The sequence below is a fragment of the Ascaphus truei genome, chromosome 2 (assembly GCF_040206685.1).
Source record: "Ascaphus truei isolate aAscTru1 chromosome 2, aAscTru1.hap1, whole genome shotgun sequence".
Lineage (NCBI taxonomy): Eukaryota > Metazoa > Chordata > Amphibia > Anura > Ascaphidae > Ascaphus > Ascaphus truei.
In genome coordinates this window covers 438062915-438090413 of record NC_134484.1, presented here as the reverse complement: position 1 = coordinate 438090413, position 27499 = coordinate 438062915, and the positions used below count along the sequence as shown (strand labels likewise).

At 45.4% G+C, this 27499-nt stretch overlaps 1 protein-coding gene across 12 annotated transcripts in view; it reads left to right on the top strand.

Annotated features, from left to right (window-relative positions):
* Nucleotides 1-27499, top strand: part of DYNC2I1 (dynein 2 intermediate chain 1) — a 148740-nt gene that overhangs the window by 76188 nt on the left and 45053 nt on the right. For 4 of the 12 annotated variants that reach the window (XR_012799327.1, XR_012799328.1, XM_075587828.1 and 1 more), the window contains exons 1-2: nucleotides 303-716; nucleotides 8899-8960. Coding sequence is in view for 6 of the 12 variants with exons in the window: in XM_075587828.1 (XP_075443943.1) it covers nucleotides 644-716; nucleotides 8899-8960 (135 nt within the window). In the remaining 6 variants the exon portion in view is untranslated. Of the gene's footprint in view, nucleotides 1-302; nucleotides 1507-8898; nucleotides 8961-19498; nucleotides 19687-27499 lie in introns of those variants that run through there. The other 8 variants (XM_075587824.1, XM_075587825.1, XM_075587827.1 and 5 more) reach the window with 8 other exon arrangements.

Sequence of the window (27499 nt, the reverse complement as noted above, 5' to 3'; positions counted from 1 at the left end):
TTTTTCACATATGTACAGTATGACCAATTCTTTTGCCAGCTGCAGGCTCCCTACACGGAGAAGGGCAGCAAATATATACAGTATATAGCGCTACCTCACACTTGGGTGAGATTGCTTGTGCGGACACCGGGGTTATAGGTATAGCCTGGGTCCCCCTGGTTCCCTTTACCTTTCCATAGGAGTATAGCACAGCAGGGGAACTACAAGTTTCAGCAGCCTCAGGGGCTGCAGGATGCGTTGCCAGGCAACCAATAGGGCTGAGATATGTATGGCAGTTTGAATTCTGACAGTTGGGATTCTGACAGTTAAGGGGACTGTGAGCTGGAGGCTGGATACTGAAGGGGTAGGGTGTGAGTGTGCAGGTGGCTGTGGCATCTGCACTAGGCCAGAGACCCCTGATAGGCTCCAGCTTGGCCCAACTCCACTCAGTTTGTGGCTGCTACAGGGACAGGCCCAGAAGATAGGGAAACTGCCCATGTAGCTTGTAGTGAAGGACACAGACAGGAGACAGCGGCATCCTGGCTCTTGGTGGTCTGGGACCAGACCACCCCCACAGAAGAGACTGTCCTTGAGGTTGACATCCCACGTGGATCATCGTTGGGTCCGTGTACCCCATCGCAGGACGCAGCGCGCCCGGGTGCGGATGCACCCGGCAGGTACCCCACGCACAAGTGCACCAATATACACTATAGTGGCAGCGCTGACCACATATAAGGGTGAGGGGTTATATCCTTGCTGACACTAGAGTGGTTGGGTGCCTGAGGGCCCCATCAGGTACTTTGGGGACTGTGAACAAGTGTGTGGAACACTGGGCGGGTGGTTATGGCCTGGTGGGTAGGCTGTAACCAGTAGCCATATTATCGTTCTGTAGTAAAGTTGTTATTTTATGTTTTACCCATTCTGTGTGGTTATTGTATAAGTATATGTATATAGGTCCTGTAACAGGTAATTCCACACAGTAGAATCCGTTACAGGTGGAGGCTCTGAAGAACACCGTACCAGTTACACCCCAGGCTCCCTGCAGCGGAGGCTCAGACCTCCTGTGAGCCACAGGTATTGCACAACACACACCATAGCCAAACATTCTCCAAGGGAGTGGGGGAAAGTGCGCTACATACGTGCCCTAGGAACCCTCAGTACTTTGGGGGAACCACTCAGGGTGTTGTGTTATTTGTGTATTGTATTGGTGTGATATATGCTATATACTGTTACAGTGAAACCGAGTGTGTATATGTATGTATAGGGAAACTGACAGCGCAATTACGTCACGACGACGTTGCGCACGCGCACGAGGCCAAACCAAGCGTGGAGATACAACAAGCGGCCATTGGAAGTGGAGAGCTGATTTCGGGACAGCATAAAGACGGCGAACGGAGCCCCCTGATACCTGGTTCATGGTGAACACGTCTGGCAGTCCTGGAGGAGTCCTTAGAGACGTTATACCGCATGCAGAACCGGATGGTGGTGATATGAAATCACAAACTGCTTTTTATATATTTTAATCCTGTGAGTGCGATTCCAATACCCCCCACCCCCCATCCTCCTTCCCCCTTTTTACAATAAAACATACAGTGTTATGCTATGAGCTGTGCGCTCTCTCTCTTTTTCTGTTTTTATATATATATATATATATATATATATGTGTAGAGGTATCAGTACCGTGTTAGCCGAGCTTCAATAATCAAAAAATAAATAGATGATACCGTTCTGTGGCTAACGAAATGCTTTTATTTGTGCGAGCTTTCGAGATACACTGATCTCTTCTTCCGGCGATGTTACATCGAAAGCTCGCACAAATAAAAGCATTTCGTTAGCCACAGAACGGTATCATCTATTTATTTTTTGATTATATATATATATATATATATATAGTGTGATATTGTTTTTACTGATTGTATTGGGTCCTAAGAGGAGTCATACCGCCAACGCTGGGATCCCTCATAGGTAGAGGCGCTGCACTAAGGCCGCGCTTATAGTCCCAGCGACGCAACGTCACGTCAAAACAAGTGTATTAAATCCGTGGCGTGCGTCTATTGTAGGAGAGGTGCGATGGAGCGACGGCTTGGTCGAGATCGCTGGAAGTCAATGTAAATGTATTTTCTCTTGTCTCTAACACTATAAGCAAAAATCACTGCTACAATGGCGACGGATGATGTAACGCCGTAGCGGCGCCGTAGCAAGGATTATAAGCGCGGCCTAAGAGAGAGAGAGAGCTCACCCCAGACTCCCAGAAATGGAGACTCAGGCCTCCTGTGAGCGTATTTGTACTAGAAGCACCCGTAATCGCCCGCGGTTTCCCTTAGGCATAGGGAAAGGGGGTTACATATATGTAATAACATTTGTTTGTTGATGTTTTGAAAAATAGAATAAAGTGTGTTTGTTGGAATGTCACATTGTAAGGTTATTGTGTAGATGTCTTTAGGCAACACTGGGAGAAACTGGGTGTTTAGGAAAGAAGGTGGAAATATTAAAAACGAGGCACTTACCACCAGGGTAAATCATTGGCTAATAACATGAAAGATTTGCATACTGAGCTTATATTATTGTGCATGAATAGATGCTGACTGACATAAAATTAAACAAAAGATTAATCGTTTTAATCTCTAGTAGTTGTCACGGTTTTTGTTCAAAAGCGCAGCTGCACACAGTGATTTTATCAGCCTCAAATATAATCACTTTTGCATTCACGCCATTTTTTCCCTGTGCCAGTCACATTGATTGAAATTAGTACTTTAGCAGAGCTGACCTTCTTTGGCTCCCAGCTAACATAAAATAAAAAGAAAGTAAACTCCTTTAAACTGTTCCCCCTTCTCTAGCTCTGTACCCCAGCGGTGTCAAACGCAGTCCTCAAGGGCCACCAACAGGCCAGGTTTGAAAGATACCCCTGCTTCAGCACAGGTATATCACTGATATAGCCACCTGTGCAGAAGCGGAGATAAAACGTGGTCTGTTGGTGGCTCTTGAGGACTGCGTTTGACACCACTGCTGTAGACTGTTCACATGTAACAGTGCACAAAATGTATCTTAAACTAGTCTACTATCGTTGGAAATCAATAAAATATTGTTGCTAAGGTAATGATATAATTTGCAATTATGGAACTAAATCATATAATACTATAAATATATATACACACAGAATCAGCACTCCAATATAACAGTATAAAATGTAGGAGAAGCGGTGCTGGGCAACAAGAGGGACCCTCAAACTGTAAAGTACATAGGAAATATGAATTTAGGTAGCCCGCACTCACAGAGAAACAAAGCATCACAAAAGCCAAACAGTGTAAAACAAAAGATGAGTATATAAGCTCATGATTTAAATAGTAACGGTGTGAAATTATCTAAATAAGACATCAATACAAGACATCAACACTATACTAAACTGTGAAAACTCACTCAGAAACACACACATCTATATCTATAAGTCTGAAATAATGTTTGTGTGTATGTCTTCTCCCTGCGTGATTGGCCCTGTGTTCCCCCTGTGTCATTGGCCACAGACGCACCCCCACCCCCCCTCTCACATTGCACCTCTTGCCCTCACTTGGATTAGGAATTTCACTTAGCAGGACCATCCACACCACTACCACCCGCCGCTCGTCGGCGCCGGCCTCACCTCTCCACCACCACCAACCCCCCTACCCCCCCGGTCACACCACTCTGTGGCCCTGTCTCCCGCTGTCCCTCTGTGTCCCTGCCCCCGGGTATCACCTCCACTTGCCGCGCACCCCCATGCCCCCCTCTCACATTGCACCTCTTGCCCTCACTTGGATTAGGAATTTCACTTAGCAGGACCATCCACACCACTACCACCCGCCGCTCCTCGGCGCCGGCCTCAACTCTCCCCCACCACCAACCCCCCTACCCCCCCCCCCCCCCGGTCACACCACTCTGTGTCCCTGTCTCCCGCTGTCCCTCTGTGTCCCTGCCCCCGGGTATCACCTCCACTTGCCGTGCACCCCCATGCCCCCCGGGTGTCACCCCCCTACTGCCCCCTGTGTCAGCCCACCCCGGACCCTGCCCCCCACCCCTTTCCCCGGTGCCCCCCTGTCACATGCGCGTTGCTGCGGCTCCAGCCTGGTGGTGCGCGTTGCTGCGGCTGCTCCCGCTCATCAGGCACTTCAGCCTCCTCCCGACGCTGGCTCGCGCCTGTTCCGGTTCCCGTGCGCTCGGCGGCCTGCACTGCATGCTCTGCCCCCACCGGTCAGAGCGCCCAGACAGGAGAGAGGCGCCTTCTGGACCGGTGGGAGCGCGGAGACTGGACGGAGGTGGCTGGTGTCCACCGGTGGGGGGAACGGGCGGGTCCTCACTGCAGTTGTTGTGGGTGCCCGAGGACATTTGTGTGTGTGTGTGTGACACTGTGTGAGTGTGTGTGTGTGTGAGACACTGTGTGTGTGTGTGTGTGTGTGTGTGTGTGTGTGTGTGTGTGTGTGTGTGTGTGTGTGTGTGTGTGTGTGTGTGTGTGTGACACTGTGTGTGTGTGTGTGTGTGTGTGTGTGTGACACTGTGTGTGTCACTGTGTGTGTGTGACACTGTGTGTGTGTGACACTTTGTGTGTGTGTGTGTGTGTGACACTGTGTGTGTGTGTGACACTGTGTGTGTGTGTGTGTGTGACACTGTGTGTGTGTGTGTGTGACACTATGTGTGTGCGTGACACTGTGTGTGTGTGTGACACTGTGTGTGTGTGTGTGTGTATGTGTCTGACACTGTGTGTGTGTGTGACACTGTGTGTGTGTATGTGTCTGACACTGTGTGTGTGTCTCACTGGGTTTGTGTGTGTGGCACTGTGTGTCTCACGGTGTGTGTGGCACTGTGTGCTGCGCGGGGGGGGGGTGGAGGACCAGAGAAGCGCAGGGGGGGGGGAGGGAGGACCAGACCTGCGCAGAGGGGGGGGGAAGGACCACAGCTGCGCATGGGTGGGGGGAGGCGGAGAGAGACGAGGGGAACCGGGGTGGGGAGGGGGGAGGGGCTTGGCGAGAGGAAGGAGCGTGAGGTTTTGGTCCTGGGCAGCGCCGGGTCTCAGCTAGTATATATATATTAACAAAAGAGACAGCACTCCCAATAGAAAATCCAGAATGGCCTGGTGCTAGCCTCTTAATGATATGCCTCTTAATGATATGTAAATAATACGTTGCCATCCAAACGAATGACAAAGTAGAGACAGCACTCAGAAGGTAGGTTTTCAAAAAGCTATACTGTCAAAAAATATCACATCAAACCGACGTTTCGAACCCAGAGGGCTCTTTATCAAGGTAATGTATGCACATCGGTCTTATGTGATATTTTTTGACAATATAGCTTTTTTGAAAACCTACCTTCTGAGTGCTGTCTCTACTTTGTCATTCGTCTGGATGGTAACGTATTGTTTGTATGTATGTATGTTACGTATGTATATATGTATGTAGCTAGGCTCCCCCCCTAGGTCCCCTTTCCATTCCCCTGACCTTGCTGGCAGTTAGGGAGGTTGCGATGGCGGCTAGAGCGGCGACCCGGTCAGTCCAGTAGCAAGGCGCCACCATCTTGGATTTGATCGCGCATGCGCGAGAAGCCGAACATGCGCAGTATTAGGCGCACAAGGCGGCCATTAGGGAAGCAGGGCTCCGCGGGGACTACAAGCCCCATAATTCACTGGGGCTGCTGGATTTGTGAACAAGCACAGCCAATAGGGCTACGGTATTCTCCCTGCACATGTATTGATACATTTGGCGCACCAGGTACCACGGCTGTTGGAGCTGGGACAAGGAAGGGGTTGGTTGTGTGTGCAGGTGTCAGTGGAACCTGCACTAGGCTAGATACCCCCTATCAGGCCATGACTCCCCTGTGTAGCTTGTGGTTGCTGCAGGGACAGGCCCATACATAGGGACACTGCCCCTTTAGAACCAGCGCATAGGGACTCAGACAGAACGCAGCTGTATCCTGTCTGGGACCAGACACCTGCTGCTGTTAAAGACTCATCAGTGTGGGACCCTCCAGCTGGATACCACCCACCTCGGAGGAGGACTCATCGCTGACATCGCTGGGTCAGTGGATCCTATCTTCTACAGCACGTCCACGTGCACCAACCAACACTTTAGTGGGCACCGCTGTACCACACATAGGAGACATCAGGGTGGTTGGGTGCCCAAGGGCCCCTCCGTACTTTGGGGACATTGTGTTGGTGGAAGAATGAGGGTACTGCCATTCGTGGCTGGGTTGGTGGGACTGTATATATATATATATATATATGTATATATGTATATATGTGTGAGTTTATTTTTGGTTGTCTGCAGTAAAATCGTTGTCTTATACCAAATGTGTCATTCTTTGTGTCCTGTAACAGGGTTATTCCACACAGTAGAATATCTAATCATTAATATATAGATATAGGAGAGACTATGGAAAAATATTTAAATCATAAAGACATAAAACTCCTTTTGATCTAATCCTACAATGTGATGAAGGAATATAAATTTCAATATTTAGCTAATATTTTATAAATCAGCATTTCCACCGTACTTATAATGGAAAAACCACTGAATTCAATTTGATAAACTAGAGCTTAAATTTATAAACCTGGCATTGACAAAAAATCATACTTATCACTAAAGAAAAGAACTGAAGCAAGTTCATGATTGGATAGGATACTTAATGTAGAAAGTGCTGGAGCTCCCAATCTACATTTATCCCAGATGGACTAAGCGTATCTAGAGAGAAAACCCAAAACATCTCTACCCTGTTTAGGAGATTCAATCTATCACCTCCACGTATTGTAGCTGTACATGTTCAACGGCCATGAAATTGAAATTTCTAAGACCACCATGAGGACATTCTACAAAATGTTTTGAAACAGGATGTTTTAAATCCTTGTTCCTGATAAACCGAGCATGCTCCATCATGCGTTCTTTTAAACATCTAATTGTTCTCCCAACGTAGCCCTTGGAACATTTACACCAACTGTAATGCACAACAAACTGTGTATTACAGTTGATGAATGATTTAATCACATAAGGATTTTTCATTTTCTTCACAGTTAAGGACTTAGCTGGAAGAGCATACACACACATCTTACATGCACCACACCTAAAAAAAGCCGTTTGTGGTCCTTAGTTTACTGGTACATGGTATGGTTATGGTACTGGTACATGTTCTGAAGAAAACAGGCTTGGAGACAGATGGGTGGCTAGAGTTTTGGCTTTTTTAAAGACGAATTTGGGACCTGTTTCAATAAATGGAAGAAGGTCAGGGTCAAGGTCTAAAACTCCCCAGTGTTTGTTAATAATAGTCTTGACCTGTTGGGCCTGATTGCTAAATTTGGTTATGAACAGAGGAGTCGTTGACTTACTTTTGACATTTTTTAGTTTTTTAACTTTCTTATCGTCACATTTAGAAATGAAATCGTCTCGATCCAACCGAAAAGCATGATCAAAAGCATTTTTTATGACTAAATCGTCATATCCTCTAGTTTTAAATCTATGCATGAGATCCTGTGATTGATGTATAAATGTCTCATCTCTGGAGCACAATCTCCTTAACCTAAGGAATTGTCCCTTAGGTATCCCTTTTATTAGTGACCTTGGGTGACTGCTGTCCGACCTTAAGAAGATATTCCGTGAATTGGTCTTCCTAAATACCTTCATTTGGATGGTAGCAGAAAGATCAATATACAAATGAACATCTAAATAATTTATAAAAATTACAGTGACTCTCATGAGTGAATTTTAAATTAAAAGTATTGTTATTCAGTGAATCAATAAACGTGTCTAATGTGATGCGATCCCCATCCCAAATCAGGATGAGGTCGTCAATGTACCTTTTGTAAAAAAAACAATATGGTTACGATATGCTTTTAAGTTTCATTATGGACATGGGATGGTGCAATGAGTTAATAGATTTTTTTTTTTTTTTCAAAAATGGGTTGTCATATGTTTTGACAATTGCACCATCTTCTGTCTATTCGTGTATTTTCTTCTGTTTCAAACATGCCCACAATCACCCTGACTTACCAGGGGCGGGGTGTTCTTTCCTTATTGGTTTAGAGTGCCGATACGTCACAGAGAGGGAGGTATTGTGGGTATTTATGTGTCTTACCTGTTAGTGTGCTGTATTCTTTAATAAAGCGCGGTGAACCGCGTGAAACACGGAAAAATTCTCTCTGGCTACTTTTAATTTGCCATTAAAACGTACTTTTTGTACCAAGAAGACAGCAGTCCGGTTTCCATTTTTCCTTTCAAGGCAGCTGCAGCGCCTCTCATACTCCAATTCTACTGAAAAGAAAGCAAAGAAAAATCAGAGAGGGCGCGTATGAGAAGTAGTATGTTTATAGATTAAAACTTGAACAGTGCCCCAACAGGACTGAACATGACACAACAAAAACAACAATACATAAGTGTGTGACATAAATCCAATTAAATGAACTTAGAACTGGCTAATGCTATTGGAGTGGCTGACCGGGAAGTCCGGAGACACAGCCATGGGAGTAGATGTAGATCAGGCCCGCTGCTCTGTCTGTAGGATACTCCTTCCTTATATCGAGCAGCCTCTCCACCAATGGGAATTCACGCAGCATCCGCTTGTGACCTCTATGCGTTTCGCACTAAGTGCTTCGTCAGGACATCCTGACGAAGCACGTGGTGCAAAAAGCATGTTATGTACGTTCTCCCTACCTACCAATTAGATTGTAAGCTCCTCGGAGCAGGGACTCCTTCCTTAATGTTACTTTTACAGTATGTCTGAAGCACTTATTCCCATGATCTGTTATTTATATTTGTTATTTATATGACATGCATTACTACTGTGAAGCGCTATGTACATTTATGGCGCTATACAAATAAAGACATACATACATACATACATACATACATTTTGAAAAAACAAAAACTAAAAACTTTCTAATGTTTTTTCCGAATGCTGGTACTGCAGGAACTGATGAGTGCTTGAGATCGGGGGACCACAGAGCTGCTCCAGGAGATCCCTCTGTTCAAGTAAGAAAAAAACATTGAGCACCGTGGATTGCCGCTTTAATTCATCTATCACTATATTTAATTAGTAATTTAAGTTTTTGGGGGTTATTTATTAAACTGTGATAATGTCAACTCCTATTGACTTTAATGGTTGTTAACTGCATGTGGGATAGTGCCCTGATCGGTGCTATGTTGAATGAATAACCCCCATAGTTTCTTAGGGAAAGTAGTGGTGGCTAATGTCCCTTGTGGATATGATGGACCGCTAGGGACCTGAGGTTAGACATTGCTCATATACAGCCATGTTCACTTTGCCATCTAGTGTTCATACAACAGAACGCAAATGTTCCTATTTGTGCTTAAAAATCCCAGAACTCACTGAAAGCTATTTCTTTTACATATTTTGCAAGTTATTATAACCATCCCTAAGTATCCCAGAGCCTTCCACAACTTATATGTACTTTATTAAAACAGGAAACATTATATTCAAGGGTTGAATGAGCGGCTCAGTGAGTAAAGGCACTGACTGATAACGAGGACACTGAGTATGAAGCAGCGGAGATTAGTTTAAATCCTGATGTCCGCTCCTGCTGACGTCATTGGGAGAAAAGCACTATATGAAATGAAAAGTTTCTAAGCATTCCTAATTAGTTGTGACTGTACTTAATGTGCCACATAAAGACTAGCTGAACATACTGTTATAATTCCTGAGTCACAGATAGTTATAGGTGGCTTCTCCAAAAATACTGGACACAATGGTAAAAGATGCGACTCACCCCCCCAATACATACAAAAAAATACACCCCCAACACATATATACATATATATTTTAAAAAAAATACACCCCGCCCAATACATATAAAAATTACACCCCCCAATACATATACAAAAATACACCCAAATATACCCACCCCCCAATACATAAATAAGAAATACACCCACCCCACAATACATATAAAAATACACCCAACTCAATACATATATAAATACACCCACCAATACACCACCCCTATACATATAAAAATACACCCACCCCCCAATACACATAACAATACACCCACCCCCAATACATATGTAGCATAGCTTCCATCCGCTACCTTTTCCTTTTGTCCCTAACAGTATAAGTCCTGCTAGGGACTGACACTGGAGGGGTTAAGTCCTCATGAAGGCCCAGTTTGCTATTGCAGCCTTGGATACATTTACTGTATGGGCACTGTAGGTGCCCTCTAGGAGCGTGCTGCTAAGGATTTAATTCGGCCCAACAGAAAATTTAATACAAATATATATCACCGCGCTTCTCCATGTAAGGAGCATGCTGCTAGTGAAAGGATTGGCCATACAAATGTGCAAAAACAGAAAGTTAATCCCTGCGCTTTTCCCACCCCCAATACATATAAAAATACACCCCCACTCAATGCATATAAAAAATACACCCCCACCCTCCCCTAATACATATTAAAAAAATACACATACCACCCAATACATAAAAAAAATTACACCCACCCCACCCAATACAGAAAAAATACACCCACCCCCAATACAAATAAAAATACACCCACCCCCAATACATATAAAAATTTACCCCAAATACATATAAAAATCCACCCACCCCCCTTACATATACAAATACACCCAGCCCCCCAATACATAACAATACACCCACCCCCAACACATATAAAAATACACCCACTCCCCCAATACATATATAAATGTCCCCCCCAATACATAAAAAAATACACCCACCCCCCAATACATATAAAAATACACCCCAATACATATAAAAATACACCCACCCCCCAATACATATACAATTCAGACTTACCTTTGGGATGGTCTCAGGTTGGGTCTGGTCGCTGCAGGGGACGGGGGGCACGCTGGAAGCTGAGCTCAGCTGACTTCCAGTATGCGCTTATTGAGAGACCTGGCTCGCGTCAGTATCAGACACCTCGGCGAGAGGGGGGGCCAGCGGCAACTGCTCTGACCAGCCGCCGGGCCCTCCACAACCACCCTATGTTCAGAGAGAGGTAATACCGGATACATACATGTCCGGTATTACCTTTCATTTTATACCGGATGCAAGGGGCAAAATACTGGGCTGTCCGGTTCAAAGCAGGACACTTGGCAACTCTAGATAGATAAGATATCTGCTCTCTCCTGCACTCATTGCTTGAAAGCTTCAGCTGATTTTGCGGGACTTTCTAAATTGCCTCTTCCGCTCCACTCCTTCCCGCTGGCAGCTACGGAGTTAAGCCCGGGGGGAGGAACTAGTGATGTATTAAGGAAGGGAGGCTATATGTATGTAGTCCTGTTTCCCCCTAAACAAGAAGACTACTGGTGCTGCCACTACCTGTTGGTTCACAGAAGACCTAAGCCTCCGCCACTGGGAGCCTGGGGTATACTAATCGTCTCAGTGCAGCGCCTCCACCTGCGAGGGATCCCAGCGTAGTGGGAGGAACACCTCACCAGAATGAATATACACAATAATTACACACAGGTAAATTATAACAGTGTTTACTAAACACATATGAAAATATAGCATCCAACATAACACGGCCCTGCAAGGCCTTCCCCAACCAATAACACCTCCCGGGTGAAGCCCCCAAAATCCTGGAGTGCCTGGACACTTAACCCCGTAGTGTCCACAAGCCAGTCCCTCCCTCAAAGAGTATGTGTGGGATAGAGCGCTTCCCTTTGTGTGTTGTGTCCCGTTGGTGCACGTGGATAATACCTCCCTGGTCTCCGTCCAGACCAGGTTAACAAGCAAAGAACTCTGCTGTGATGATCCTAAGGCCGATGCCTCTGGAGGGGCCTCCAGCTGGATTGTACCCCTATAATAGAGTCTCTGATACTGTGGCCTTATTCTGCTCATAGGCCTCAGGCCACACGTCACCGTTAGATGCAATGTCGTGCTGTTGATGTCCCTCACTGAAACACTACTGGGGAAGGGTCCCTATCTCAAGGCTTTTCCTTGCAGCATACACCCTCTACAGAGAATCGGGGTCTATCTTGGACCTAAGGGGGAAATCTGGCCTAGTCCACTGGAGCACTGCTCCCTGGGCATTACCTTTACCCTCCCTCTCCGGATAACCCACACATATACCCTATCCTCATGGTGTCCCAGCTCCGACTGCTCGTGGTCCAGACGCGCAAAATGTATCAGTCCCCCAATCAGGGTAATCCTGGTGCTCTATTGGCTGTTGCCCGACATGTGATAGTACTCCAAAGCCTTCTGGGAACTGCAATTCCCTTGCAGCAGCTCTGCATATATGGGCCGCCCTGCAGCATCCTCTATGCATGCGCAAAGCCTTAGGGATGGCCGCCGCAATTGGAAACATCCCTGCGCATGCACAAAACGTCCCCGCACACCAACATGGTGGCGCCCTGAAGTGGCGTCCGTCGCGGGTCTCCGGCGAGCCCATCGCCCGCTCACCTCTCCCCAATGCTGCCTAATGTAGCGAAGGTAAGGGGCAAGGGGAGACCTGGCTTCATGTAGGACATGCGCTGGGTGGCGGGCCTCTTCGCATGCGGCCCGTCGGAGAGTGAAGATCATGCGGAGCTATCAGCGTTTAACTGATGGGGTTGAGAATCCCTGATGGGTTATTTACCTTTTTTGATCTCACAGGTCTTTCCCAGGTTGCTGGCCATCGACATGCACCTGTCCCTTTAGTGTGTGTCCATGGTCAGTGCAATGTGGGAGTACTAATTTTTTTAGTGCGCATTTTTTACTTAACTGTTTTCTTCTTATTGTAATACAGAAAAAAACATTACAATGCAATCTGTTTATTTTTATATTTTCAACAAAAGACAAAGATACCCAATGCTACATCCAATGTGACAAAAGGCCTGGGGGGGATTCAGGGGGGGGGGGAGAGGGTTAAGTATGGGCCTGGGGGGGAGGGTGTTAAGTATGGGCCTGGGGGGGGGTTAAGGGTGGGTGGGTGACTGACTGCCTGGGTGGGTGGGTGGGTAGGTGACTGACTCACTGCCTGGGTGACTGACTACCTGGGGGACTGCCTGGGTGGGTGACTTCCTGGGTGGGTGACTGCCTGGGTGGGTAGGTGACTGAGTGACTAGGTGGGTGGGTGACTGAGGGACTTGACTGAGTGACTGGGTGGGTGAGTGGGTGGGTGAGTGACTGGGTGGGTGGGTGACTGGGTGGGTGACTTGGTGGGTGGGTGAGTGACTTTGAGTGACGAGGTGACTTGAGTGACTGGGTGGGTGGGGGACTGCCTGGGTGGGTGACTGACCTTGACCGGGTGGGTGCTGCTTCCTTCTTCCTTGCCTGCCAGATGGGGCGCGGGGGTGTGGGAGGTAGGCTGACGGGGGGTGGCGAGACTGGCGGGCTAACTCTGTGGCGGCTGATGCCCGGGGCAGGAGGCTGGCGCGGGTGTAGCTGGGTTGGCGGGCACGGGGGGTGCTGGGTTGGCGGGCCCAGGTGGAGCTGGGTTAGTGGGCGAAGGGGGAGCTGGGTTGGCGGGAGCGGGGGAAGCTGGGTTGGCGGGCGCAGGGGAAACTGGGTTGGCGGGCGCAGGGAAGCTGGGTTGGCGGGCGCGGTGGAAGCTGGGTTGGCGGGCATGGGCTCGCCACGGTGTTTCTCCTCTGTCCAACATTGGGAGCCGGGGGGGGGAGTGGGCCCACAGGCAGCAGGCTTGACACCCTGCTTTCCCTGCGCATGTGCGCTGAGACCTCGGCTCTGCGCACGCGCACCGAGATCGCCGGCATTTTTTTTTTTACTTTTTTAAAAATAAACCGGGCACGGCCGCGCAAGGGGCCCGGGACACTAACCCTGGCAGACCCCCCCATGTTGGCGGCCCTGTGTGTGTGCACGCGTGTGTGTATGTATATATATGTAGAGTTATCTGTACTGTATTAACCGAGCTTAATAATCAAAAACGAATAGACTATACAGTTCTGTGGCTAACGAAATGCTTTTATTTGTGCGAGCTTTCGAGATACACTGATCTCTTCTTTCGGCGGTGTTACAATGGATAAAGCAAGAAAGGTTTTTACTTAAAAACAGTGCATGCTGGAATGTATCTGACTGAAGCTTATCCCACCCCCCTGTGCAGTATGCGATTTATGACGTAAGGTGTTAAATGGTCCTTGAATGTTAGTGATGTAAGAGTATGTGTGTATGTATGTGTGTAAATTTAAATTTACAAATCGCCCATAGTGTGTATAGCGCTTTACAAAAGGTGTGTGTGGAAGTGTATACCAATGGTGTGAGTAGGTGTAGAAATGTAAGAGGGTGTTGCATAACTATTAGTGTGTGTAGATACTATGTGGTCCCTTTTGGTATATAGGGATAGAATTACATTGTACATATGTATGTGTAAGAGACAGCTGTGTGTGCATTCATATAGCGCAGTATGTATAGACATGTCCTTTAGCACTCATGGGAAGAGAGTTCTCTTATGTCAGTGTAGTAACTCATGAAGCTGCGGTCTCGGTTTAGGCCACCGCTAAGTGTCCCGAACAGTTACATAAATTTGTATTTATGCAACCGTCTCTTGGTGTTCTAAGATTACCTTTGAGTATGGCCACCTTCAGATCGTTCATCTAAGGCCAGAGTCAGAGATATGTTCGCCGACAGGACTGTCCCTTGTTCCGCTTGTGATGCTGTGGCGATGCAGATTCATTCTCTTGTTTAGCCCCTGTCCCGTCTCACCTATGTAGTAGAAGCCCCCTGGGAATTGAATTCCCATAATGAGTTACACGACATTGCTGGATGAACAGGTGAACCTTCCTCTGATATTGTACTCCATATTCCTGTGTGGTATTTGCATTGTGCCTGCTGTGTGGAGCATTGCGCAGGTTTTGCATCTTGCGTCCTGGCATGGTCTTGTCCCGCATTCAGTTGTACTGTTGAATACTATACTCCTCATCGTAATTTTCTTGAGATTATGAGGTTGTCTGTATGATAATAAGGGTGTTTCAGGTGTAGCCAAGTCTCATTAGACTAACATTGTCCTGGCCATGACCTCACTGTAAGTCCCTATAAAGGTGGGCAGTGTGGGCATGATTCCTAAGGGGGATCTGTTATAATGTTCAGTGTGTAAAGTTACATTGTTCAGCAGGTATGAACAATAAAGTTATAGTGGCCTCTCACTGAAGCAAGGGGAGGGTCTATGACCAGAATAGGCTGGCTTACTAGCCACTCCCCAGGGAAGGAGGGGGGTGCTCTTGTATATAGTGTAGAGCAGTGAGTGAGCGTGACGCTGCTCTGGCTGTTCTGTCTGGGATAGTGATCAGAGAAGCATGTTCTTCTGGAAGAGATGCCAGCGTATACAGATACTGCAAAGACGTCTTCTGCTAGAGATGTGACTGAGGCCTAGTCCAAGTAGGGATAGGGTACAGAGATAATGATCCAGTGAATGTACTACAAATACTACTGCTAATAAACTTCAGTCAAAGCAACAATTGGTGTAGTCCTTGAAGCATGGTAATGACTAAAGGAAAGAAGTGCCAGGATCCTCTTGGACTGGAGACGTTGACCACTGAGGAAATCACCACGAACCTGTTTTGATACTCCCCACACCACCATGGAGATCTCCGGCCTTCTGTTTGCCTCACAGGTATGACCACAGCAGCCACAGAATACACCGGTAGCAAGACCATTTCCCAGAGGGTAGGGGAAAGAGGGCTACACAGGGAAGACCTGTTGCAGTCTTGTATCTTCTTGGAGAATGGTGATGATAATTACAGTACCATATCGAAAGACAGTCCTGTTTGAAAAGTCAGTCCTGGTGGTAGAATGATTCATCAACAATGTGAGGTAGATTTTCCTCTAGGCGTGTTCCCTTATGTTGTCTGCAATAACAGATAAAGAAAACACACCATTGCGCAGTATACAGACTCAATTGCCCCAACCTGAAGAGGAAAATCCCTACTTACAGGATATTTTCTTGTTCATTCGGGGGAGAGAATCTGTTCTTTGGTTCTCTTCCTCCACCCTGGTCTCCACGGGCCCCTCGTGGTTCCTAAGGTGGCTCTCTTCAACTCGGTCTGCGTCGTCCCAGTAGCAGCATACACCGCAACAACCGTGGTTGGAGAAAATTGAAAGACAGCCTAGTGTACTCCGCAAATTTTATTTAACAATGTTAAAAAGCAGCGATGTTACACTCACATTTTGCGAGGGCAAACATGCCGCTCAAGAATGCCGTCCGCAGCCTGTGTCCACTCGATGGTGTGTTGTTCACGACGTCGCGCGCCAACTGATGACGTCAGCGGCGCAGCGCCCGAAGTTCTCCCCACACCACGAGATGCAACGCAGGTGACAGCTTACAACGTGCACTGTACTAGGCTCCTCCTCTCTACGCGTTTCGTGATGCTACGTCACTTCCTCAGGAGATGAAGGAGTCCAGTACACTGGTGCCTTAAGTACATGCACTAAAACTTGTATCTGCCCACAAATGGGCGGCGATCATTTTCGTCACTTAACTGAGTAATTGCAGGACCAGAAACAGCTGACTTGATATACTGTGCTGTTAGGGTCAAACCAGTCCTCACTACTACCCTTTTAAAATATCAAAAAATATAAAATGACTTAAAACATGTTAAAACATTAAATTAATAAAATAAACACTTGTCCTATAGTTGATTACATAAACCTAATGTTTAACATTGATCATATTTACAAATTCAATAGAAAACGATAACTACATTGAAGAAAGATGAAACAAGCAGATTCTAAGGGTCTTTCAAAAAGGATGCCAGATCGAAATCAATATTTAGACCCAATGGGGACAAGGTTTTCAGGACATACCGGTCTAAATATTGATTTCGATCTGGCATCCTTTTTGAAAGACCCTTAGAATCTGCTTGTTTCATCTTTCTTCAATGTAGTTATCGTTTTCTATTGAATTTGTAAATATGATCAATGTTAAACATTAGGTTTATGTAATCAACTATAGGACAAGTGTTTATTTTATTAATTTAATGTTTTAACATGTTTTAAGTAATTTTATATTTTTTGATATTTTAAAAGGGTAGTAGTGAGGACTGGTTTGACCCTAACAGCACAGTATATCAAGTCAGCTGTTTCTGGTCCTGCAATTACTCAGTTAAGTGACGAAAATGATCGCCGCCCATTTGTGGGCAGATACAAGTTTTAGTGCATGTACTTAAGGCACCAGTGTACTGGACTCCTTCATCTCCTGAGGAAGTGACGTAGCATCACGAAACGCGTAGAGAGGAGGAGCCTAGTACAGTGCACGTTGTAAGCTGTCACCTGCGTTGCATCTCGTGGTGTGGGGAGAACTTCGGGCGCTGCGCCGCTGACGTCATCGGTTGGCGCGCGACGTCGTGAACAACACACCATCGAGTGGACACAGGCTGCGGACGGCATTCTTGAGCGGCATGTTTGCCCTCGCAAAATGTGAGTGTAACATCGCTGCTTTTTAACATTGTTAAATAAAATTTGCGGAGTACACTAGGCTGTCTTTCAATTTTCTCCAACCACGGTTGTTGCGGTGTATGCTGCTACTGGGACGACGCAGACCGAGTTGAAGAGAGCCACCTTAGGAACCACGAGGGGCCCGTGGAGACCAGGGTGGAGGAAGAGAACCAAAGAACAGATTCTCTCCCCCGAATGAACAAGAAAATATCCTGTAAGTAGGGATTTTCCTCTTCAGGTTGGGGCAATTGAGTCTGTATACTGCGCAATGGTGTGTTTTCTTTATCTGTTATTGCAGACAACATAAGGGAACACGCCTAGAGGAAAATCTACCTCACATTGTTGATGAATCATTCTACCACCAGGACTGACTTTTCAAACAGGACTGTCTTTCGATATGGTACTGTAATTATCATCACCACACTTTGCGCCGGGGACATTTTTTGTATTTGTATCTGTATGCTATTGGATTTGAACAATCCATTGTTTATTGCCCCCTTGGCTGCATATGTAATCACATTGTAATCACTCAATTGTTGTTATCACACCAATTAGTCTATCACTTGGATCAAGCGCTGGTAGAGAGTTTTTTTTTAGTTAGTTTTGTATTCACATTCTTGGAGAATGGGTTGTAGTTCCCTGGCGATCTTGCATAGAGCTTCTAGGTGTAGGTTATATGTGACCACAAAGGCACCCTGTCGCTTGTCTCTTTCTGTCTGTATTCAAGGAGATCACTTCTTGGTATTCTGGTGGAACGCTTTGGCACTCGGAAGGCGTCACAGTATGCCAATCTGTTATGCGCAAAACCGGAAAGTGACTTTCTTTCCACCTGTCACTTGAAACCCCTTACATACCTTCGGTACATCGATGACATCCTCCTGATTTTGACCTCTGGTGAACAGGATCTCATACAGTTCCATGAGAACTTCAATACGTTCCACTCGACCATCAAGCTCAAGCACACCCATTCCCCCGGATGAAGTATATTTCCTAGACACCACCATTAATATAAAGAACAACCAACTACAGATTTCTGTATACCGCAAACCTACAGACAGAGACAGCTATTTGAGGGACAACAGCTTCAACCCCATACACACTAAGCATGCAACCATCTACAGTCAAGCCATACGATATAACCGGATATGCTCCGACACAGCAGACAGAGGCCAGCGGATTGCAGCCTTGAGATCGGATTTCATAAAACGTGGATATAACCACAGAATTGTAGACCAGCAAATCCATAAAGCCACCTACGTTTTTATTGGGTAAAATGTATGACCTGCATTCTTCCCTGTAAACACATCCACTAACAGACTGATAAATGAGTTTGTGTGCGTGTGTGGTCCCATATGTTACAAAGTCTCATATATTGGACAGAAAAGGGCTCAGAAGGTGGAGCTGCCAGTAGTGAGGCATGATGGTGCTAGGGGTTTCAGAGCAGTAGACAGATATTGCCAAGGGAAAATAGTACACTACAGTACTTACAAACGTCTTGTGGTAAATTGTATAGCAGGTTTATTTGATACAAACAGCAGAAGCAGCCAACGTTTCAGGTCCTATCTGGATCTTTCTTCAGAAGAAAGGTTCAGATAGGAACTGAACCATTGTCTCTGCTAATGCTGTTTGTTCCAATAAATCTGCTATGAAATTTACCACAAGAAGTTTGTAAGTAGTGTACTACTTTTGCTTGGGGATATATGTCTACTGCTTTTTACATGACCTGTGTTGGCTACACAGAAAGTTCTTGTCCCCTATTTAACCCCAATTTTTTCCTTGAAAATGGGTTAAATCGCATCACTACTTTTACGTTTACAAACCCAGCTTACCACTCGTTTTTTTTTTACTGACTAATGGCTACATGTCTAAGCATAAAAATAATTCCCACAAGCAATTTAATCTCTAAATAATGATGTTATTTTGTACATTTCAGCATCATCATCAACTGCACCGATATTTGTCTCTCAGGCCAAATATTAAGCATATAATTAGCTTCCAACACGTGACAATAAATGTTCCAACATTGAGAGGCCGCCAATATCTCCAGCTGGCAAAACTGCGGCAACGGTCTTCCCTGCTTCCTCAGGCCCTGTTGCTAGGTAGACTGACGCCACCGTCGCCCTGGTGATGCGCATCCCCCGCGCATGCGCACGGTGTACACGGGCGTCATCATGGCGGCCATATAGTCAACAGTTGATCTTCCATGGTAACCGCTGGGGGGAGCGCGGCACTGACTGCAAATGAGAGAGGAGAGAGGGGGATCGCACCGGGAGTGAGACACGGACTGCGGGGGAAGAGAAGGGGGATCGCACCGGGAGCCTAGTGAGATACCGAGCGATGCAGCACGAAAAGGTATTCATGAATCAGTAGCCGGAATAACACAACAATCCCCCTCACTGCCAGCAACGCTCTGCAGAGCAGTGCAATACATGGAGGCTTCGCGTGTCTCTGCTGTGTGGGGCTGCAGCAGTGACGGGATGTACGTAACACGGGTCAGAATGTTGCACAGATTGTGTTATCCCTGTGGGGTTGGACCCTGGTACTGTAGGTGCCGAGCCTGATTAGGGGAGGCGTGCTGTCTGTGCGCACATTCACCCCCCCCCCACCCCCCAGAGACATGAGTAATTTCGGAGGCTCTTCTAAAGATTAAAATAACTTTTTGCTTTCATGGTGATGAGTAATGCACTACTTTTGTATTTTTTTACATGTGTATGCTCTGCTATGAGTTGATTTACATGTGTATGCTCTGCTATGAGTTGCTTTGTATTGCTTTACATGTGTATGCTCTGCTATGAGTTGCTTTGTATTGCTTTACATGTGTATGCTCTGCTATGAGTTGCTTTGTATTGCTTTGCATGTGTATGCTCTGCTATGAGTTGCGTGTCCCTCTGCGAGTGAAAGAATGTCTTTAGAATGAGACTTTGGTCAAGTTGCAGAGACCTCAATCTCCAAGAATAATGTATGTCTTTATTTATATAGCGCCATTAGTGTACATAGCGCTTTACATTAGTAAATGAAAAAGAATGACGTTTTAATTGTCACTCACAGGGGTTAATACGTTGCTGATCCCTCTAGTAGTGAATGGTTAATGTAAAAGGTATTACTTTGGTACCTTTGAAACTCCATTGATGTCTGTGACAGCATATGTGAAAACACATAAGTGAAACTGAATCCAAACCAGTAAGTCTGTGACTTGGACAGGCATGGGCACAATAGATAAACATTTGAAGGGACCTCAATAAGTGAGATTTGGTGATTTCGACACAAAATAACATTTTAATGGAAGTATGGACTGCAGAAAGTCACTCAATTGAAGTCTGTGGCATCATTGATACTTAAAGGACAAACGTGATCTAAGGACAGTGGAATTTTAAAAGGTTAAATTTAACCGTTGGACATTTATGAAGAAGAAAAAAAAAGTTGAAGTAATTCTAAATACATTGTATTAGTATTCATAGTAATTGTATTGCTATCGTTAGTCAAACAAATACACATAAGTTGCTGATCAGTGGCCCTTAAGAAAAGGGAAACATTAATTTCTAGCAGGATGCCAATAAGTTGAATTGTTACTTTAGGGTGATTGCATCTTTGTGAGGGAGCTGAATACATTGCTATTGTGCTTTATATTATTTTGTACCTGCTACTTGGGTCTGCCACTTTAATCCCTTGGCTGCCATAGTGTTGCAACGCATTCCTTGTCTCCCCGACAGCCAAGGGGTTAAGCTTGGACTGGCAAATCTGGTGCTGTCACGTTGTTGTTGTTGTTGTTGTTGTTGTTGTTGTTTTTTATTTATTTATAAAATGTTTTACCAGGAAGTAATACATTGAGAGTTACCTCTCGTTTTCAAGTATGTCCTGGGCACAGAGTTAAGATGACAATACATGGTTACAAATAGTTACATAAGTGAACAGGGTATGCATTATATACAAGACGTTGCATGCATAGTTGGAGATTAATACAGTATATATTATAGACGTATGTAACAGTTACAGACCAGGTTAAAATGTGAGACAGTTTTGGTGCGTTAGGGAAAACAATTAAGTGGTTTTGCTCTGCAGTGGCCTCCTGATTCAGGCTAGTTTAAAATGTGTATAAAATTGGGTTTGGGATCTTTGCTTTTAATTGCGATATCCTTTTCTCCATTTTTCTTTTCTCCCTTTTATTTTTAAGGCGTCCACTCTGCAGTGTATTGTGATTTGTGATCCCTTGATATTTTGAATGTTAAAGTTGCTTCACATCGTGTTTTTTTTGGTGTAGGTTTGGAGCACGGGGTCTCCGAAGCTGAACAAAACGATTTCAGCTTCGGAGACCTTCTGCTTCCCGAGATACTTGCATCTTAACGGGCTGCTGGTAGCAGCCCCAACTGGTAACAGAACACGTCTCTTTAAAGGTTTCTCGTCCTACGGCCAATAGGAAGTCGCAACATCATCCTTTGCAGTTTCCCATTGGCCCGCGTGCCCTGGATCTTTAAACACCCCATATACGACCCATATAGTGAGGAGGGCTCATTCAATTTGGGTTTCCTTTGCCCATATTTTATTCACTGTGTTATACTTCTTTGTTGCCATATGCCAGCACCATGGAGGATAATCTGCTCTTGTCTGTTTGTACAGTAATACTGAGAATCACGAACTGCACAAGGGGATAATCCCATAGAGTAGAAGCAGTCTTATATATTATAGTTCTTGTAATTGGTCAGTGCATGTATGTGAGAAGTGAATGCTTAGTAAATTGGTTAAAAAAGATACTGTCCGTTTTTCCTTTAGTTCCTAAAGCAGACACCCCCTCAGAATCCTATAGGAGTTAAAATCATACAATAGTGATATGATCTAACTGATGTAATAGAATCTTTCTCCCTGGGCATGTCCTGTTCTTAAAAAAATTATAATAAATAAAACATTTTTCTAGTGTTTAAAGAAAAAACATGATTTTGTTAAACTTTAGCTTTGAAGCCAGCAACCTTTAGACTACAGTGGGTGTCACGGGGACCAGAAGTTTTAACACCGGGATTACTATCACCAGACAGGACACAATAATTGAATAAACAAAAGTTTTTTCTGGCAAGCTAGCAAACACAAAAAATACACAGTCACCATGAAACACTTACCAACTGGGAGCCTGGGGGAGAGGAATCTAGCCTCAACTAGGTGCAGGGGCCTGCTTCAGTAGGCTTGCCCTGCACAGCTCCTTCTCCGTGCTTCTCAGTGCTATTCTACACAAAGCACGTTTGAAAATCCCGCCAGACGTGTTGCCGATGAACACCCAAACTGTTCTGGTTCTCTGATCGTCTGCGCTCCTTACATAGCCCTTGGCTGCTATATTTTTCCTGGAGCAGGAGCCACCAGCCAATGGGAGCATGGATCTGGAGGCTGCAGCAAATCGGAGGATGAGGGCTCATCCGGCTGCACCAATCAGAGGAGGGGGTCGGCTTAGGCACTCTGGAATGCCCCTCGAGGATGGAGCTGTTGAAGAGCAGGAAATTCTAACTGGTCAATGGGAATCGCGCCTATGTGGCTGAGTCCCGGCAATGATTCCCTTGGCCAGCCCCATACCTCCCGCTGGGTAGGTGCCTCAGTGTCCGGGGGAAACAAAGGCTCCCACTGAGAGTCAGTCTCCGGAACTGATTACCAGCCCTTCCCCGCTCACCATTGTCCCGGTACTTAGCCGCCCCCAGCCTTTGTCACGACCCGGCATTTCTCTGTCTGCAGCTCAGCTAAGTGAATTACTGGGTCTGCACGTGGAGCAATACTGACAACATAATTTACAATGCTGGCTGCCTACTAACTGTATGGGGAACATACTGACACAGGGATTTAAAGTGCGTTTTACATATATACATTCCCCGTTCCCCAAGACACACAGTTTTCCCCCTTCCAGATATCACACAGTGATCATCTGGAATAGGTTACACCAAACATATTACACACAGGCCAAAATGAGCCTCTCAGAGGTGGCCATTACACACAGTTTTGGGACAGCCAGGCTTCACCTTTATTATGTGAGGCTGGCTACCCCTACTGTGACAATGGGCTCTTTGGAAATCTTCATTTTATCCTCAGACACTTAATATTTCAAATATTGTGTATATTCCGAATGAAGCCTCAGATTGTACAAAATAAAAACAGCATTGGAAAGTGCAAGAAGAGATCAATTTTTTGCTCTTACTCTTTATTTAGCATTTTCAAACCAGGGTTTTATAACAATTAGCACATTAAATCACAGTTTTCAGAATAAGAAGGGTTAAATAATACTGCAGAGGTGGTGGTCATTTCTCTAGTTTGTTTAAAAACAAACAAACAAAAAAACGCGATGTACAGTAGGATAGAGCCCAAGTTGCCGGATTCCCACTAACATAAGGGAGAGACAGCAGGATACATTGAGTGTAACTTGACGGGTGAAATACTACCAATATAGAATTTTGTACACATTTTCTTTTATTACAACACATGTAGGGTTCTTGGCTGCTGACTCCCAAATGTCCTGCCAATTATCTATACCTAGGGAAATGTTTTCAACTTTCCCATGCTAGCATGTATTTATACTTCTTAAATTCCCCTGAAATTGCATGATATAGTGCAAAGGTGACCCCCTTGATTAGGAATTGGGAGTTACACCAGTACTCAAATGGGGTCATCTCTAAAAGACATGTTGCTTTTATATTTAGTTTGAATGAGATGCCCGAGTTGAAAATATCTATAGAATTCGGCATTTGGGACTGTGAATATTGATTGAATCCATTACAACATTTACCCTAGTGATCCCTTGTTGAGTCCAGAGATTTGGGCGATTCTGGTTGCCACCTGGTGAGAATGTAGATTTTGAGAATAGAAGGTAAATCATGGAAAAGGGGACGGTTAAATTATTCTTGTACTTAAGGGAGTCCCATAAATTGCAAGAAAAGGCTAAAATAGGGTTATTGTGGCCTAGATTTTTTTTCCCCCCCTTTGGCCATAGTGTATATATAGTAATTCTTCAGGGTAGCAAAATGGATCCTCTAGCTCTACCCATCTTTTTTTCAACTGGGTCACTGTCACTGTGACGGTGAGGGGGTAACCAAGCTCAATAATAAACGTTAAGCCCACTTGGTTACCCCTTAACCGTGGGTAAAAGTCCTAGTGTATCAGCTCTTGGACCCATCTGTCGTATATGCTTCACTGACACTGTGTATAAATGATTTTACAATTCAGTATTTTTGTGCCTTTCTAGGAGTGCTGGGCAGCGGAGCTTGCGAGGCTGTGAGTTTGAGGGTGGGTTTTGCAGAGAAGCTTCTATCGGATTGTGGCTATGTAGTGGGGTTCCAAGTTATGGGATACCCCAAAGCTGGGGCGGGAGGTAGGCTGGGGGGTCCCCGCTTGCTGCCCGGGGCGGGAGATAGGCAGCGGCGGTGTCCGCCTCTGAAGGGTGCGGCGTCTGCTTGAGTTGGATGTGTGTGCTGCGGCATCCTCTTCTGCTTCGGGGGGTGGGTGGTTGCTGCGGCGGCGTCCGCCTCGGGGGGGGGGGGGGGGTGCTGCGGCGGTATCCGCCTCTGGAGTGGGGCGCCCCCCCCTGCCTTGCAGTGGCCCTTCTGCCGTGCGGAGACCCCCGCTGCAATGTGCGACCCCCTTGCCTTGCAGAGGCCCTCCTGCCGTGTGGCGGGCCCACTGCCGTGCGGAGGCCCCACTGCTGCCATGTGCGACCCCCTGCCTTGCGGGTGTGTGTGTGTTAGTGTGAGACAGTAACTGTGTGTGAGTGAGTGTCTGTGAGTGTGTCTGTGAATGTCACCCTCTCTCTGTGTCACTGTCACCCTCTCCCTGTCGCCCTCTCCCTGTCGCCCTCTCCCTGTCGCCCTCTCCCTGTCGCCCTGTGGCCCTGTCGCCCTGTGGCCCTGTCGCCCTGTGGCCCTGTGGCCCTGTCGCCCTCGCCCTTTCACTCCCAGTATACTTTGAGTGAACTCTGATGAAGGTCTGCGTCTTGGATCGAAACGTCGGCTGCTTTTAAGCAAATGATTGAATAAAATTTGTTTTTGTATTCAAGTGCCCAGCTCTCTCTCCCTACCCCTGAAGAAACCTTTCTTTAAAGACGAAACGCATAGGGCTAAGGCTATTTTGATCAAATCCATTTTCAGCCTTCAGATATAACCTCTGCAATATCATTTATTAGCTATATATGTGCATAAGCGCTACGGTATTGGTTACTGCTCCTACACTCTCTTCCGTCTACGGAATCACCAAGTCTCCTTGATTTCATCTTCGCGAGATTTGAGGGACTGGGAGCAAGTGACCAGATGCAGCAGCGATCAAGTTCTGCGTCTTGGCATTCCTCATGGAGACCAGACCCGCTTCAGCAACAACATAACCATCACAGCAAAGTCCGTATTTTTGGTACAGGCCTGAATCTTCTGCTACATTTGTAATAGCTGCCTTTTTTGCGCTGCTTGGGACAGCTCCATTGCGATCATTCTTTCTCTAACTATAGAGGTAAATAAGAATTTTAATCAGTTAGTATTAGGACCTGCAATATTTGGTCATGCCTTGAAGTGGTTTGCAGGCTTAAGATGCTTTAGCCATAGGGTTTAACTAAATGACCTTTTTTTTTCCAAGAGATATATAGGTATTTCACTGTATAGTTTTGTCATATTGGATGTATCTTTGTTTTTTGTTGCATACATTTAGCCACACCCAGTAGCACTCCAATTGACACTTGTATATGTATATGTGGTAATTTTGGGGGGGTTCTTAGAGCTTGCTGGGTATCTCTGTGTTTATTCACATTTTGTTTAAGCATATTAATCGTTTGGTGTTTCTAGCTTAGTATTTTGCCTCCCTATTTTTTTTTCTTTTTCCTTTTTTAAATTTAACTGTAATTCTCGCACTCCTTCCCATGGGATCTAATTCACATCCTTTCTGATTTGCTTGTTATATATTCATCATTGTCTGTAAGTGGTTCCTGTTCTATGTCACCAGTACCATATAATAAGAAAAGCAACGAAGATTACACATTGTGCCGTTGGTGCTGTCTGTGTAGAGATCTCTGTTTAGGCACCACATTGTGTGTTCGAATAGTTATGATTTATTTTGAAGTAGAAAGATTTTCTAAGGTAATTCTCACAGTACCGAGTATCTGTATGACAAATAGTTGTATGCACTTGGTTATGTAAAAAGGGGATCTTTTAGACCATTACTTGAATATACAAAAGATCGACCGGGCACAATGTTTCGTGGTGGTATCCCTTCCTCAGGTGAATCACCTTTTCAACCGGGGTTACCCGGGCATCTTTAAGGCGTTCCCTACCATTTTTTTAGGTCATTTGAAAATTGTACCAAATACAGAAGAATTTAAAATGCATCGGATCTCAGGTGCACTATTAAAGAGGGTCGGGGTTCCCTACAATGCATCTGATCTCAGACATGCTATTAGAGAGGGTTGGGGTTCCTCAAAATTCCTACAATATAATTATAGGGTTCCTTAATCAAAAAAAGGTTAAAAAACACTGTTTTAACTGCTACCTCTGTATATAGATCATTTACAGCACTAATTTAGCATGGGACTCTGCATTTGTTTATTCAGAGTTTTTAAGCTTGAGACTGATGTAGGCACCAAACAAATGCATACATTTTGGTTAAAGAAGCAACCTAACTAGCCTAGTTTATTTATATACAATATTGGAACTGAGGGGTCCCTGCCAGAGCTGAACTGCACTATTTTTGTGCAGTTTGTGGTATTACAATAACTAATAATAATAACTTTATTTCATATAGTACTTTTCTCCCAATGGGACTTTAAGTGCTTCACAATTACAGTATAGTGCACGGTACTTAGCACATAGGATATTTACAGACACAATCTTTTACAATCTCTGTCTTTGGTGCCTGAGACGCAGTGAGATAAAATGACTTGCCTAGGAGATGACATCAGGATTTGAACCAGGTTCACCTGCATCAAACTCTGTCATATATTTTTTTACATAGTCAGTGTCTTTAATTATTGAGCCGATCCTTCCTGGCTTTTAAAGTGGATTTAAATGGCCATCCAATAGAAAACCACAACTGATGATGTTGGAGCTTCCTATTGGCCTGTATTTAAACCTGTTTTCTTCACTGGTAAGAATCTCAGAAACTGGGGGGTCCCCATTACTGAAATAGTGGTGTTTTTAACGAAGGGTGTAAAAATAAGGGCTTAAGAAAT